Source organism: Oncorhynchus clarkii, chromosome 22, assembly GCF_045791955.1.
Source record: "Oncorhynchus clarkii lewisi isolate Uvic-CL-2024 chromosome 22, UVic_Ocla_1.0, whole genome shotgun sequence".
In the NCBI taxonomy this organism is placed as follows: Eukaryota; Metazoa; Chordata; class Actinopteri; order Salmoniformes; family Salmonidae; genus Oncorhynchus; species Oncorhynchus clarkii.
This window is the reverse complement of record NC_092168.1, coordinates 37,171,769-37,187,879: the sequence shown is the minus strand read 5'-3', so window position 1 is coordinate 37,187,879 and position 16,111 is coordinate 37,171,769. Positions and strand designations below refer to the sequence as shown.

The 16,111-nt window shown below is 44.6% G+C and overlaps 1 protein-coding gene across 2 annotated transcripts in view; it reads right to left on the bottom strand.

The window, feature by feature from the left end:
- Positions 1-16,111, bottom strand: part of LOC139380842 (protein disulfide-isomerase A5-like) — a 55,823-nt gene that overhangs the window by 3,488 nt on the left and 36,224 nt on the right. For both annotated transcript variants that reach the window (XR_011628473.1, XM_071123942.1), the window contains exons 12-16: positions 14,162-14,232; positions 11,889-12,052; positions 11,586-11,716; positions 6,875-6,945; positions 735-869 (exon numbers count right to left, since the gene is read on the bottom strand). Coding sequence is in view for 1 of the 2 variants with exons in the window: in XM_071123942.1 (XP_070980043.1) it covers positions 735-869; positions 6,875-6,945; positions 11,586-11,716; positions 11,889-12,052; positions 14,162-14,232 (572 nt within the window). In the remaining variant the exon portion in view is untranslated. The remainder of the gene's footprint in view (positions 1-734; positions 870-6,874; positions 6,946-11,585; positions 11,717-11,888; positions 12,053-14,161; positions 14,233-16,111) is intronic.

The window sequence follows — 16,111 nt, the reverse complement described above, 5'->3', positions numbered from 1 at the left end:
CAGCTAATGAAACTGTGGGTTTGCATTGTGAACAGCGCCCCATGGTGGAGGTGGGGTTATAGTATGGGCAGGCATAAGCTACAGACAACGAACACAATTGCATTTTATCGATGGCAATTTGAATGCCCAGAGATACAGTCACGAGATCCCGAGGCTCATTGTTGTACCATTCATCTGCTGCCATCACCTAATGCACGGCCCCATGTCACAAGGATCGGTACACAATTCCTGGAACCTTTTTTATATATTTGGGATGCTCTGGATCAACATGTGCGACAGCATTATCCAGTTCCCGCAAATATACAGCAGCTTCGCCCAGCCATTGAAGAGGAGGTGGACAACATTCCACAGGCCACAATCAACAGCCTGATCAACTCCACGTGAAGGAGATGTGTCACGCTGCATGAGGCAAATGGTGGTCAGCAGATACTGATCCACGCCCCTACCTATCTGTGATCAGATGCATATCTGTATTCCCAGTCATGTGAAATCCATAGATTAGTCCCTAATGAATTTATTTCAATTGACTGATTTCCTTATATGAATTGTAACCCATTAAAATAATTTTGGGGGAGGTTCTCTTCTGCACTGTTCAACCAATCCAGTAAACATGGAGGAGCAGCTAAAATGGAGTGTCACCATCCAAAAGCGGAAGTCGCATCACAGACTCTTTCCATTTCCCGTGAAAACCGGAACAACCGGTTGTTGGGGACTCGGCAGAAGATGTCACTTACCCCTCGTTCTCCGTTGTATTTTTCTGCAAACTTCCCATAGTTGTAGTAGTTGAACGTGGGGTAGCCCTCCACACCCTCCTGCTTGCACAGTTCTTGGTTTGGTCCTTTAGTGCAGTCCACAGCAGCATAGGCAATCTGAGGGACAAAGCATATAGTAGCTTACTGTAGCTTCAACATGATATTGTCATCCACAGAACTCAAATCTGTAACAGCAACCACAACTAGTTTAGACAATGGTCAGTTGCATAAGAACCTCATGGATGTGTAGGATTGTATTGCATTTCTTTGAAACAAATTTCATGAGCGGTTAAAAGCATTATGATTGTTCTAAAGCGTTTACATTTTTGTTGCCATATGCGCTGGACAATGAACAAGCCTACTAGGGTAAAATGTGTGCATGTTGTAAAATACCATAAGGTTATTCACAACAAGAAAGTGGACATTTACAGTAAATTATTTCAACACGGCTACTTTGGCACCGACTGAGCTGTTCTGCGTCCGCATTGATTCCCGGCACATTCTCAAATTCAGCCTGCAAAGCCAACTGGGTTAAAGGGGAAGTTCAGTTCAACACTTATTGTTAGATGGTTCCTCACCTGCTCATTTGCCCCCATCACTCCTATAGATTTTTAGATAGCCATTTTAGCTAGCAACTGAGCTAAATATCAAACGTTCCCTTTAACCCAGAGCTGTGTGGTGTAAGTTTGTAATGGCTGTTTAAATAAAACCATAACATGGATAACAGTTTCTCCTGTCCCATAGACACATTTTAGGGTGAGGAACCATCTACCATTGGGGCTCCCGAGTGGCGCAGCGATCTAAGGCACTGCATCTCAGCGTTAGAGACATCACTACAAACACCCTGGTTCGATTCCAGGCTGTATCACAACCAGCCGTGATTGGGAGTCCCATAGGGCGGCGCACAACTGGCCCAGCGTCGTCCAGGTTTGGCCGGTGTAGGCCGTCATTGTAAATAAGAATTAGTTCTTAACTTACTTGCCTAGTTAAATAAAATTAAGTAAAATACTGAACATCCCCTTTAAGAAAAATGCCTAATACATTCCTATCAAGCTAGACCATTAAGAGTGGGTGGGAAAAGAAAACCAATCACTCCTACATAAAAACAACAAAAGAGATTTATGTCGGGGCTGTCGCAGCATGGCAGTCAGAAAAAAAACAGCACAAATGAGCCGTAAATACCATCTCTCTGAAACATAGCTCACCCCCTCCCTCTGCTCGGCTTGTCCTTCTGGATGGCTCAAATGTCAGCTGCGTGTCCCAAGTGGCATCCCATTCCCTATGTAGTGCACTATTTTTGAAAGGGAATAAGGTGCCATTTGGGACACCACGCAGCACATTGAGCTTGTCACCATCAAGTAACCACCATCAGTCACCTGAGGACCAATATGTTGAATATGTAAATGATTGATGTCTCGGTGAGGCTAAACTAATTGGACAGTTTGACGTGTTGCTCAGACAGGTGAATCCTCTGACATGTCGCCTACATAATAATAACATGAAACGCTCATCTCAGACATTTAAAAATACATTATTTAAATGATTAAAGCCGTTGTCTAACACGCTCTGTTCAGTGAGTGAAAACATAAATGGAAGGATTCAGCATTACTGTCAAAACACAGATGAATGGCTAAACACTTCTTAGATTGTTGTGTGTGTCTGCATGGCCAATAAGAAACCTGTCAACATAAGAGGTAACTCACAGATCAGAGAGGTCTCTTGCCATTTTCAACGTCAAAGGGGTATTTTGACTGTTTCCCAACTCCAGTCCTCCCAACAGTATTGTAACCCTGGACAAACACACCAGATTCAACTAATCATCAAGCCCTCAATGAGTTGAATCAGGTGTTTTTTGTTGTTGTCTGGGGCTACGACAAACATGTGTACTGTTGGAAGGTACTCGAGGACTGGAGTTGGGAACCACTGACCTAGATTATGTTTTTAAGACCAAAAGGTTGAAACATTGTCAACCAAGCACATAGGAACATAAAATATGCATGTGTCTGAACATTTACATGAATATATACATTTTGATCTCCAGCACCTGCTTAGAAACAGTGGATGTGTGTATTGCAGTACGTAGCTTTTCCCCATACCGGGTCTCTTACAGCAGCACCATACCATCACTTACTGTAGAACAGACTGACACACAGACTCAGCCCAGTACGATCAATCAGAGTTGAAGTAAATTGACATGAGGAGAATGATGTTGTAAAAGGATTGTTTTTCCAAAGGTTTCTGGCCAATGCAGTTATTGATTCCCTCTGGTTAATAAGATCTCCAACAACATCTCATTGATCACAACACAAGAGCTTCAACAATGAGCATTGAGAGATACTGTGTAGAGGACAGTTGGAAGTATATAAATCCTTGTCCACACTGGCAGTTTGAATTGACTTAAATTCATTTTTTTTGCATATCCAATTCAAAATTATTATTTTTCTCCCTGCATTCTGAACAGCCAAAACTCACAGATAATCGGATATTTCAAGCTACATTTCAAAACACCTTTGTAGGTGCTTTAAAATCTGAGTCCTGGTCATGTGACTTGTTTCTAACGGTGAAATCTGATTCATATGCCTACAAGTGGTTTTTACGCTGTTATTACCATGACAACTAGCGTAGCCATGTCTGCAAATTACTACAGTCTGAAGACACAAATCCAATTTGGTCACCTGTAACTTGCGGTTTGGACAGTCAGTATTCCAAAACGGATTTGAAAAACAACTGATTTGAGCTTTGTGCAGTGTGAACAAGGCTTTAGAGACACTTCATATTGTGCTTAAAGAAGACAGGCAGCAATGTGTGTGACTGGGTTCGAACCAGGATCTTCTGTGCACCACAGGACTGTGTCAGCCTACAGAGCCAAAGCTAAGGCACTAGCTTGGGGAGCTAACGTAAGTATTCACATCAAGTCACACATGCATGTCTTCCAGAGTAGGAAAATCACTTGTGGACTATCTACCTGAGGTACTAATTAATGACAGTGTGTGTGTTTGTGTGTAGCAGAAAAATCCACCCTGCATAAGGAGGTTATTAGGCTGCTGTATCAAAAAGCCAATTTCACCACTTCACGAATCACTAGTGTTCTCATCAAAATTACAACTTACATTTTTATATTTTTATATCTTTTTATATATAATATGCTGACATTCAGTTCAATCAGAAAAAGAACATTGCTTGCATTGTACAAAGCCTCTGCATGCACACTGATAGCCCACTTATTCTTCCCTATTCCTCCTCTCTTTTATACAATACCGTATGTGGTGTTTAATTGGGGTGTTCTTCAAAGCCAGAGCTAAGCTGGTGGTGTTTGTCTTGGGTAAACGAGGCAGAGAAGTAGCCCAATAGACTGATATAGGGCTGTGACCATACCAGTATGACAATATTTTTTCCATGGCAAAAATGAAAAAAAGGAAGCAGATCAAACCGGTCCTTTAAAAACCTCCTGCTAAAATATTGTGTTCTAATGGTTGGAAAATAAATACGTGACTCTGGATGACAACAGAATGCCGGGGTGGCAGGTAGCCTAGCGGTTAAGAGCGTTGGGCCAGTAACCGAAAGGTTGTTGGTTCAAATCCCTGAGCAATCTGTCGATGTGCCCTTGAGCAAGTCACTCTTGATAAGAACATCTGCTAACCGACTAAAACTGTCTAAATGTCACAATGTTTGTTTCCAACATCAGGGCCGTTTTCCAAAAGTGTCCTTGCCACGATACTAAGGAGTACTGTGACACTGGTCCTGACGACACTGTTATCCACATCTACTCCTGCACAGTGCCAATACACTGACTGGGGCTTATGCTTTACACTATAAATAGTGAGCAGGGCTGAATGAGCTGCTCTTCTTTCACTCCTCTACCTCCTCCAAAACCCAGGGACAGAGAGGGAGAAGAAGGAGCATGAGAAGTAGTTGGGGATGTTAAGAGAAGTCCCTTCTGTGGATATGTGCATTGGACATCCTTGCTCCTCACACAACCACTACAGCATCCCTGCCCTGCCTCCCGCCAGCCCTGGCTACACAGAGGTTTTGAGCATTTGTTCTCCCCCAAACTCTTATTGTGACAGTGAAATGGAGGTTGCAACACCACACCCCACCTGCAGACATCTGAATCTGTTCTCAGTGTTGTTTACTCGGCGTTGACACAGGAGATCCTTCAGACAAGCAGCGTTGCAGACAACAGCTCTCCTCTGGACCATTGAGAGTCTCAGTGACGGAACGGACACATTTGTTTCAACCCCACCCCGTGAATGGGATCTGGCCTATAATCAGAGAGCCAGTAGATGGTGATGGTGCTTTGCATGCGTCTGGAATAAAGACACTAATTCTTGGACCTAGGCTGGGTGGCTGTGCTGATCCACAGCAGAGCGATTCACCAATCAGACACATTCTGGGCTGACAATGAACATTGCAGATCTGATTCTGAACAACAATAACTATTCCCTTGACATATCAATACTTACAGCATTAAGACCAGAATAAAGAGTTACCTCACACATTCAGTGATTTAGTAAATGTTTCTAATGTTATCATCAGAGATTGATATCCACATTCCAACAATATGAATAATGAAAGATATGCATGCCAAATACCAAAGAGCTTTTCTGGATTAAGAAAGAGTGTCACAACCATTACGCATGATGTATTCAAGTAATTTATTCCAACAACACTTCACCTTCTTTGTGTTTGTGGTCATTTAGAGTGTTATAATGATTAACAATGCTAAGCTGAGAGTGCAGCGATGCACGTTCCACTGTTGTTCAAGGAGTTTGCGTTAGAGTGTGTGTGTGCGCGTGTGTGTATTTTTGAGAACAGATGAGTCAGACAGCTAGAAAGCGTGACTATGTCAGGGAGTCAGCGGGTATTAGAGTTAAAAGAGGGAGAAGGAGCCATCTAAATGAGTAGTAGTGTCAGAGAGGGCCATCTAAACGAGTAGTAGTGTCAGAGAGGGCCATCTAAACGAGCAGTAGTGTCAGAGAGGGCCATCTAAACGAGCAGTAGTGTCAGAGAGGGCCATCTAAACGAGCAGTAGTGTCAGAGAGGGCCATCTAAACGAGCAGTAGTGTCAGAGAGGGCCATCTAAACGAGCAGTAGTGTCAGAGAGGGCCATCTAAACGAGCAGTAGTGTCAGAGAGGGCCATCTAAACGAGCAGTAGTGTCAGAGAGGGCCATCTAAACGAGCAGTAGTGTCAGAGAGGGCCATCTAAACGAGCAGTAGTGTCAGAGAGGGCCATCTAAACGAGCATTAGTGTCAGAGAGGGCCATCTAAACGAGCAGTAGTGTCAGAGAGGGCCATCTAAACGAGCAGTAGTGTCAGAGAGGGCCATCTAAACGAGCAGTAGTGTCAGAGAGGGCCATCTAAACGAGCAGTAGTGTCAGAGAGGGCCATCTAAACGAGCAGTAGTGTCAGAGAGGGCCATCTAAACGAGCAGTAGTGTCAGAGAGGGCCATCTAAACGAGCAGTAGTGTCAGAGGGCCATCTAAACGAGCAGTAGTGTCAGAGAGGGCCATCTAAATGAGCAGTACAGTAGTGTCAGAGAGGGCCATCTAAATGAGCAGTACAGTAGTGTCAGAGAGAGCCATCTAAATGAGTAGTAGTGTCAGAGAGGGCCATCTAAATGAGCAGTACAGTAGTGTCAGAGAGAGCCATCTAAATGAGTAGTAGTGTCAGAGAGGGCCATCTAAATGAGTAGTAGTGTCAGAGAGGGCCATCAAAATGAGCAGTACAGTAGTTTCAGAGAGAGCCATCTAAATGAGTAGTAGTGTCAGAGAGGGCCATCTAAATGAGTAGTAGTGTCAGAGAGAGCCATCTAAATGAGTAGTAGTGTCAGAGAGAGCCATCTAAATGAGTAGTAGTGTCAGAGAGAGCCATCTAAATGAGTAGTACAGTAGTGTCAGAGAGAGCCATCTAAATGAGTAGTAGTGTCAGAGAGGGCCATCTAAATGAGCAGTAGTGTCAGAGAGGGCCATCAAAATGAGTAGTAGTGTCAGAGAGGGCCATCAAAATGAGCAGTACAGTAGCGTCAGAGAGGGCCATCTAAATGAGTAGTAGTGTCATCATCAGTACATTAAGAAAGAGAAAAGAGATGTGAGATTCAGGAGAGGGCTGGAGGAAGGCTCACCTTGCGGTCCTCTTTAAAGAGATCTGCTGCAGTGGTGAAATGAGGGACAGCGTTCTTGCAGTGGGGACACCCTGTTAGGGAGCATAGAATTATGGTCATTATCACAGCATGACCGTTGACCTTTAATGTTGTGAACTGCCTTTCACCCCAACTAGAATGTGACATTTGGCTCACCCCAACTGACATGAATACTACACAACGACATTATAACAGGAGAAATTGTAATTGAAGCACACAAAATGTCTAATCTATGGTCATATGCTCTCCTTCTCTCTCACACAAACACACAGGCAAGAATGCACGCAACACACACACTCTCTGTCCCTGCATGTCACTTACACAATTACCCCACATTAGTAATGGTGCACTTGTATTTTATAGGGAGGTATAAATCCCTTTACTGGAGTCATAAATGAAACCTCCCTGGCGCTTTCCTCGGAAGATTCATATCCGTCACCGGCCCCCTGAACACCACACACACACCAGGTGAGAGGATTGGTGTGTGTGTGTGTGTGTGTGTGCACGCACCCAGCCCTTTACATACAGGGACAGGCACATTTACAGCCCTCCTGTGTGTCACACAGTCAGTTTGACAAGCTGACCACTTTGCTAACTGACTGACGTCACAGCCATAGTTCACCACAGTGATACGAAGGTTAGCAAAAAGGTGAATCAAGCATCTCAACTCCTCACTAAAAGGTTTGTTGAATGGCACATTTTCCAAAGGATAAAAATGTACTCAGATTTCTGCCTCTGCCAAACAAAGCCTGGAGTGTGACACTCTGCACCACCTCATTTATGGACCATGATGAGAGTGATTATACATACACACCCCACCGATAATTATCAGAGCTGAGAGGATGGGCTTGGCTCCAGGCCTGTGGGGGTTGGTTAATGTGGACCTGCCTCATTGACCACAGTGAACAGCTAATGGCCCCTCTCTTGAAGACCTAAAGTTTTTATTTTACCTTTATTTAACTAGGCAAGTCAGTTAAGAACAAATTCTTATTTCCAATGACGGCCTAGGAACCTAGCCTAGTGGGTTAACTGCCTGTTCAGAGGCAGAACGACAGATTTGTACCTTGTCAGCTTGGGGGTTTGAACTTGCAACCTTCCGGTTACTAGTCCAACGCTCTAACCACTAGGCTACCCTGCCGTTTCAGAAGAGGGGATGACAACTCCTAAAATGCTGGATATCTAATAGCAACCTTTTCTTCAAGTCTTTTACAGGTGTTTCTCAGCAGGGATACACAGCGGCCAGAGAGAGGCCACACCTGCTTGGAGACAACTACTGTACATACTCACTTGTTACAAGTGCTTACTGGTGCCACTTTTGTTGGTAAGAACATGTCCAAGAACGGGTCTGAACTTAAGTGAACACTTCTGGATTGTTTTCTGCTGAAAAGTGACTAGAAATCATTATTGTCACGTAAGAACCCTGTCCTTTTCTTGTGAAAGCCTCCTTAGTCATTCTCATTCCCTTTCAGGTACAGTAATCATTGACATTCAAGAACAGAACTACAGGGTGCCGCAGCAAGCCTTCTACTTTGATTTTCCCGTTTTCATTTCATAGTAGAAGAATGTAAAATCTGTTGAATCTCCTTCTGTAATTGGTGGCAGAGCTATAGTGAACTCAACAAAAAAGGAAACGTCCTCTCACTGTAAAAGGTGTTAATTTTCAGCAAACTTAACATGTGTAAATATTTGTATGAACATAAGATTCAACAACAGACAAACTGAACAAGTTCCACAGACATATGACGAACAGAAATGGGATAATGTGTCACTGAACAAAATGAAAAGTAACAGTCAGTATCTGCAGTGCATCTCCTCCTCATGGATTCGCCTCCTCTTCCACCAAGGCACCTGCAAGTTCCCGGACATTTCTGGGGGGAATGGCCCTTGCACTCACCCTCCGATCCAACAGGTCCCAGACGTGCTTAATGGGATAGAGATCCGGGCTCTTCGCTGGCCATGTCAGAACACTGACATTCCTGTCTAGCAGGAAACCACGCACAGAACGAGCAGTATGGCTGGTGGCATTGTCATGCTGGAGGGTCATGTCAGGATGAGCCTACAGGAAGGATACCACATGAGGTAGGAGGATGTCTTCCCTGTAATGTACAGCATTGAGACTGCCTGCAATGACAAGCTCAATCCGATGATGCCGTGACACACCGCCCCAGACCATGACGGACCCTCCACATCGATCCCGCTCCAGAGTACAGGCCTCAGTGTAACGCTCATTCCTTCCGATCATCACCCCTGGTGAGACAAAACCAAGACTCGTCAGTGAAGAGTACTTTTTGCCAGTCCTGTCTGATCCAGCGAAGGTGGGTTTGAGCCCATAGGCAACATTGTTGCCGGTGATGTCTGGTGAGGACCTGCCTTACAACAGGTCTTACAAGCCCTCAGTTCAGCCTCTCTCAGCCTATTACGGACAGTCTGAGCACTGATGGAGGGATTGTGCGTTCCCTATCCACATCGACGGGACAGTAGCGGAGGGTAGAAAGTTAAGTTCCTCAACGTACACATCACGGACAAACTGAATTGGTCCACCCACACAGACAGCGTGGTGAAGAAGGCGCAGCAGCGCCTCTTCAACCTCAGGAGGCTGAAGAAATTCGTCTTGTCACCAAAAGCACTCAAACTTTTACAGATGCACAATCGAGAGCATCCTGTCGGGCTGTCACCGCCTGGTACGGCAACTGCTCCACCTAAAATCGTAAGGCTCTCCAGAGGGTAGTGAGGTCTGCACAACGCATCACCGGGGGCAAACTACCTTCCCTCCAGGACACCTACACCACCCGATGTCACAGGAAGGCCATAAAGATCATCAAGGACAACAACCACCCGAGCCACTGCCTGTTCACCCCGCTATCATCCAGAAGGCGAGGTCAGTACAGGTGCATCAAAGCAGGGACCGAGAGACTGAAAAACAGCTTCTATCTCAAGGCTATCAGACTGTTAAACAGCCATCACTAACATTGAGTGGCTGCTACCAACATACTGACTCAACTCCAGCCACTGGAAAAATTGATGTAATAAATGTATCACTAGTCACTTTAAACAATGCCACTTCATATAATGTTTACATACCCTACATTACTCATCTCATATGTATATACTGTACTCTATAGCATCCACTGCATCTTGCCTATGACGTTCTATACCATCACTCATTCATATATCTTTTATGTACATATTCTTATTCATCCCTTTATACTTGTGTGTATAAGGTAGTTGTGAAATTGTTAGGTTAGATTACTCATTGGATATTGCTGCATTGTTGGAACTAGAAGCACAAGCATTTCGCAGTGTTTAAACCGTTTACAATGAAGATCTGTGAAGTTTTGGATTTTTACAAATTATCTTTAAAAGACAGGGTCCTGAAAAAGGGACGTTTCTTTTTTTGCTGAGTTTATATCCTGTATGTGCTTTTTCTCTCCAATATGTGTAGGTTATAATATACAAACTCTTTTGTGTCTACACTTCACACCTGAAAGTGACAATTCAAATATAGCTTTCGGTCCTCAATTAAATCACCCTTAAGCATTTGTGTTGTAAATTAGAATCTTCCCACTTTCCCACTAATTAGCTTAAAAAGGTACGACACAAACAAGCATTTCATGAAGGGCAACATAAAAGTTAATTAGCAGGAATTTCCAGGGATAGGTGGAGGTAACGTTACCCTCCCTGGCATATGTGTATAGGCAGCAGTTTAGTTCAGAAGAAAATCTGACGAAGAGGAGGCTGGAAATTAGAAGAGACGAAGACCTCCTTTAGGTAACAATGAACATAACTGAAAGCATTTGATTAGAGAGTCTTCATGTGTTAGTGACTAGTTTGATCTCTCAAAGCCACTGACAGGAGGATGTTCCACAGAGGATTAGACAACGTTGCCTGCCTCCCAAATGGAACTCCACTCCCTGTCTCCCGGTTGGGTGCCATATGGGACTCAGCCTTGGAGTAGAGAAAGAAAAAGAGAAGGTTGTTATTGCCTCGTGCTGCCTCGTAGAGGAAAAGCCAAGAGGCATTTAGGAGTTGTTTTGCTTCATGTTTACTAATAGGAAGACGGAAGGTGCAGTGGTGATGAGCGCAGTCTTTGAAGGCTCTTATCAGACGGTGACTTCAGGGCTGCTTGCGAGTCGGTTCATCACATGAACATGTCCTGCATCAACTGGAAAGTGAGTGAGTGAGTGAGTGTCCAATGAAAGGATATTGAGATGCTGTACCTGTCAATGTCATCTACAATGTTTACCCCTCTAGCACTACAAGTCTATTTTGGGCGTTCTGTCATTTTCTGGTCCCTTCACAGCTTAGGTGTGGCTTCATCAGATGATGGCAGATGTTGGCAGAGAAAAAGGATAGATTTATGTACTGGTGGTGTAAAACTGGACCTAAATTCTTTAGTTCCCTGGGGAAAATAGGTCATCAAAAATTGGTGGTGTAAAAATCCAATCAATCATAAATCAAAATGTAGTTATATTGGACATCAACAAGTTGTTGTTGTTGTTGTCTGGCAGGCAGGGTGCTTACATGGTGATGTGACAGGAGGTTATTTGGAAGTGAACTTATGAGGTAGCCCAGCCTGAGACTTAACAGCCCAAATATCAACCTTGGACCTTTAGGATGTCCTTTTGGTCTAATGGTTGAGACATTGGGTTAGCAAACGGGAGACCCAAGGTCAATTCCCACTGGTTACACTTACATGGTGCATAAAACATGACGAGGGCATGCTTCTTCTTCTTCAGCGCTTCCCTGAAGTCCTCCATTCCTAGATGGCTGACACTGGACGGCTTGTCTTCCCAGGACTGCTCTGGGGGAGGGGGTGCCTGGGGGCTGGTATAACAAAACCAGACGATAAGGTATGATACACACCAACACTTGTGACTAGAAATGTTGATAACTGCCTGAGTTGAAGCCCATTGATCAGCATATGACACTAATCCTGTGCTGGCAGGTAGACCCTGAATTATAGAAAAGCACAACAAAGTTAAAGATCATGACTCACTTCTGTAGAAACTCTATGATCTTGTCCTTGCTCCTGAGGTGGGGTAGCGTAAACTTCTCCTCTCCCTTCTCAAAGTACTTGACGGTGGGGAAGCCGGAGATCTTGAAGCGCTCTCCCACTGCCTTGTGGATGGTGGTATCCACAGCTGCCAGAACACCAGGGCTCTGGAGCAACAAGAGGCAGATCAGGATACAATACCGTCATCACGTCATAGATGAGCTAGTTCTGACTGGATCACCGCCCTTACGGCTAAACTCAGCCCAGTGAGAATAAAGCAAAACCACTATAAAAACATAAATCAAATCAAATTTATTTATATAGCCCTTCGTACATCAGCTGATATCTCAAAGTGCTGTACAGAAACCCAGCCTAAAACCCCAAACAGCAAGCAATGCAGGTGTAGAAGCACAGTGGCTAGGAAAAACTCCCTAGAAAGGCCAAAACCTAGGAAGAAACCTAGAGAGGAACCAGGCTAAGCACGTACACCGAGTTTAGGGGAAGCTTTTCACGCAATTTCGCCCAGTGGGTGGTACTGATGTAAAAGTCACAGTGGGAGTACATTTCATTGAGCACACGGGTTCAGTGTCGAGAACGAGCTGAGCACTCGCTCCTGTCCGGATCGTGGAATCTATTGAACACACCGCTAAGCCGTAGACTACCGGTTGGCTAAACCTAAGTAACAGATGATACCATTTCATCAGGCAGCCAAAAACATGAAGTAAACAAATGTAAATCTCTGAATCCACGTTATGTTTGCCATTTCATGCAGCCGCAGAACAGAAAGAAGCGAATGAAAATATATCATATTCTAATTTCACATTGTTTAATGTTGAGAGATATTAACATTGAAAAAGTAATGATGCTGGGTGTGTAAGTATACCTCCAGGATAGTATGGTAAAGTCAGCCTCATGTATAGGCCCTCCAACAAATAAATAAGCCCAAGAACATCCAAAACCCATCAGATGAACAGTTTTTCATGAAGCCAGCAATGCAAATGATTCATCTCAGTGACTGACAGTAGACAGGTGTTAGTGCATGTTGACTAACCAATCACCGTAAAATCATCTCAGCTTCATACATTTCACTGAGATGAGTTTAGTAGAGTGGCTTGATAACGGCATTGACGTTGTTGGTTTGCTAGAAGGCAAAACTTGACGTTACACATCGTTCACGTTTGGGAAAACTGTTCCAGCCAATTGGTAGCTACAGTAGATAACGTTAGTTCAAATAAAGCTACTAATATAAAAGTGCAGCTATAAACTAGAAAGTATAAATCCACCACAGTTTAATTTATGAATTAGGTCCCAGGAGGAGGGTTTTCAGTTTAACGCGGAGGCGCATCGGATAGTCCTTGCACTTTGAACCCCCCGCACACTGACGTATAGCACCACCCACCGGGGGAAATGGAGTGTAAAGAGTGTGTTCCCAAAGTTCACAGTGCACCAAACAAAACAGCAGCTCCTAAATAACTGTCGGGAGAGATTAAAATAACAAGATTATTTGTAAGATTAGCCTCCACAATAGAGGTAAATAACAATTTTAAAAAACAGTTGACCCCTCTATAACGAGGTATTTCAATACAGGCCGAATAAAAACACTGAACAATACACATTTTCACTCTATGTACTTCTATATAAAGCAGAAGGAGAAAAATAGATGACTTCAGCGGTCTCCTGTGCTCAGGGTGTAAGTAGTACAGCCTCCAGGCAGCACATCCGCATTAGGTAATGTGGGAGCTCTTCCCATTGACCTCCAAGCACTGGGTCTGGGCAGGGAGCCGAGGAGAAGAGGAGGAAGGGAGGACAGAGTGGGTCCAAGCTGCAGATCTCCAGGCAGGCTGCTGCACGGGGACAGCACAGGGAGGGATGAGATAATTGCTCCAATCATGAGGCGATCTCTGGTGATATTTATTGGCCTGCCCCTGGCTCTGGCTCAGGGCTGAAGGAGTGCAGCATTACCATAGCGGAGAGGACAGACACACCCTGCTAATCAGAAACACATAAGGAGCTCTGGCAACCAGTGAGTCCGGCGTGTCAGACTCTGACGGCACCAGCCAAGTACAAGGCCAAGTGGGGTTAAAGTTCTGTTCTGATGTTCAGATAGTACATATCTCACAGCTGGGGTTTGGAAGAAGTTAGTTTTACAGAGTGGAGTTGCAAGGCTTCAACATAAGCATGAACATACATTTAAACACACAGAAACAACACGAGCTCTCTGATGCATGCAAACACACATCAAAAGCACCCTGTATATACACCATCATTTTACTTACATTTTTGTCTTTGTTGAGGTATTCAGCAGCTTCATCATACTCTGGCTTCATCTTCTTACAATGGCCACACCCTGCAAGGTGAAAACACAAACAGACCTGACTAGCCGAGCGACGATGACTTAACGAACAGAAACAGAAATGACAAGCCGAGTTAAGATGTGCTAACGGTAGTGTTAGGGATTCTCACCATACTTACCCATAATCACATAAGTAAATGGCCTTAATAGAACCAACCAAGTGCGTTAATTGAATGAATCAAGCCATTCACAACATTACATTCTCAGTAGGGCCTCATCCAAGTAACATTAAAATAAACTGCAGGGATTTCTCCTCGGTTCCCGCCAACGGTTTTCAACACTGGCAGTTCTACAATATATAAATGTACACTGAGTGTACAAGAAACGAAGAACACCGTCCTAGTATTGCGTTGCACACCCTGTTGCCAGAGTGATAGGGGAGAAGACAGTTTAAGCGAGACCACAGTGACATAGCAGGGTCGGGGATGCGATAGGACTAGTGTTCCCACAGTGTGAGAACTAGCTGCGTGGACGGAGTGTGTGTGTGTGTGTAAGCTTGACTTGCTTGCCAACAGGGCTGTGACAACAAATTCCTGCGTCATGAATAAATGCTGTGTTCAATAAAAAATGTATGAGCTCTGCAGCAATGCAACTTATTTTTAAACAACTTTCAGACTCTGTCCTCAATATTATTACCAAGCATCCCACTAGATGTGTTGTTGTTGGTATATTGTAAAGAGTAGCCTATGCTGTTTGAAGAGCAGAGTGTGTGTGTGTACATTTCCTATACAGCATGGTTGGATGGAACCGCAAGATCTTTAGTTGACACACTGCCATATTCAAAAACAGCTGTGAACTGTCCTTAAAATCACATACAGCTGTAATATACACAAAATCAATACAAGACAATGCTGCATTCAAAATATGTATTGATGTTTAATTGTAGTATTTTTGTAGAACTGTCAGACAGGATGTATCTCTGTCTGACCTTAAAAAGCGGAGAGTAAAAGAAGGAGACAGAGGAATAAAAGAGTATTAGTCTATTCTCTGCATCATCTCCTCTCTACTGGTGCCATCACCTTCATTTACTGTCTGGGGAAGGAGGGTTAAGCTAGATGTAATGTTTCTGATTCACAGCAGGGGAGTGTGTGTGTTTCTGTTGGAGAGACAAGGGCTTCGTGGCTATTAAAATAAGGCTGCTTCAATGGGCGGCTGGCCGCATCTCCTCTCCCCCACCAGTCTGAATAGACTAGAGGATGCTGGGTAATATGCCTGTTGGGAGGCCAGATCCTGTTGTTTACCTCAGCCATTCACAGACATGAATTGGTCTCTATACATCCTGCATCTACAGCTGCACAAAGACGACTGAACCAGCCACAGTGTGGAGGGAGGGAGGGAGCAGCACAGACAACTGAACCAGCCACAGTGTGGAGGGAGGGAGCAGCACAGACAACTGAACCAGCCACAGTGTGGAGGGAGGGAGCAGCACAGACAACTGAACCAGCCACAGTGTGGAGGGAGGGAGGGAGCAGCACAGACAACTGAACCAGCCACAGTGTGGAGGGAGAGAGGGAGCAGCACAGACAACTGAACCAGCCACAGTGTGGAGGGAGGGAGGGAGCAGCACAGACAACTGAACCAGCCACAGTGTGGAGGGAGGGAGGGAGCAGCACAGACAACTGAACCAGCCAGTGTGGAGGGAGGGAGGGAGCAGCACAGACAACTGAACCAGCCACAGTGTGGAGGGAGGGAGGAAGCAGCACAGACAACAACCAGGCACAGTGTGGAGGGAGGGAGCAGCACAGACAACAACCAGGCACAGTGTGGAGGGAGGGAGCAGCACAAACAACTGAACCAGCCAGTGTGGAGGGAGGGAGCAGCACAGACAACTGAACCAGCCAGTGTGGAGGGAGGGAGCAGCACAGACAACTGA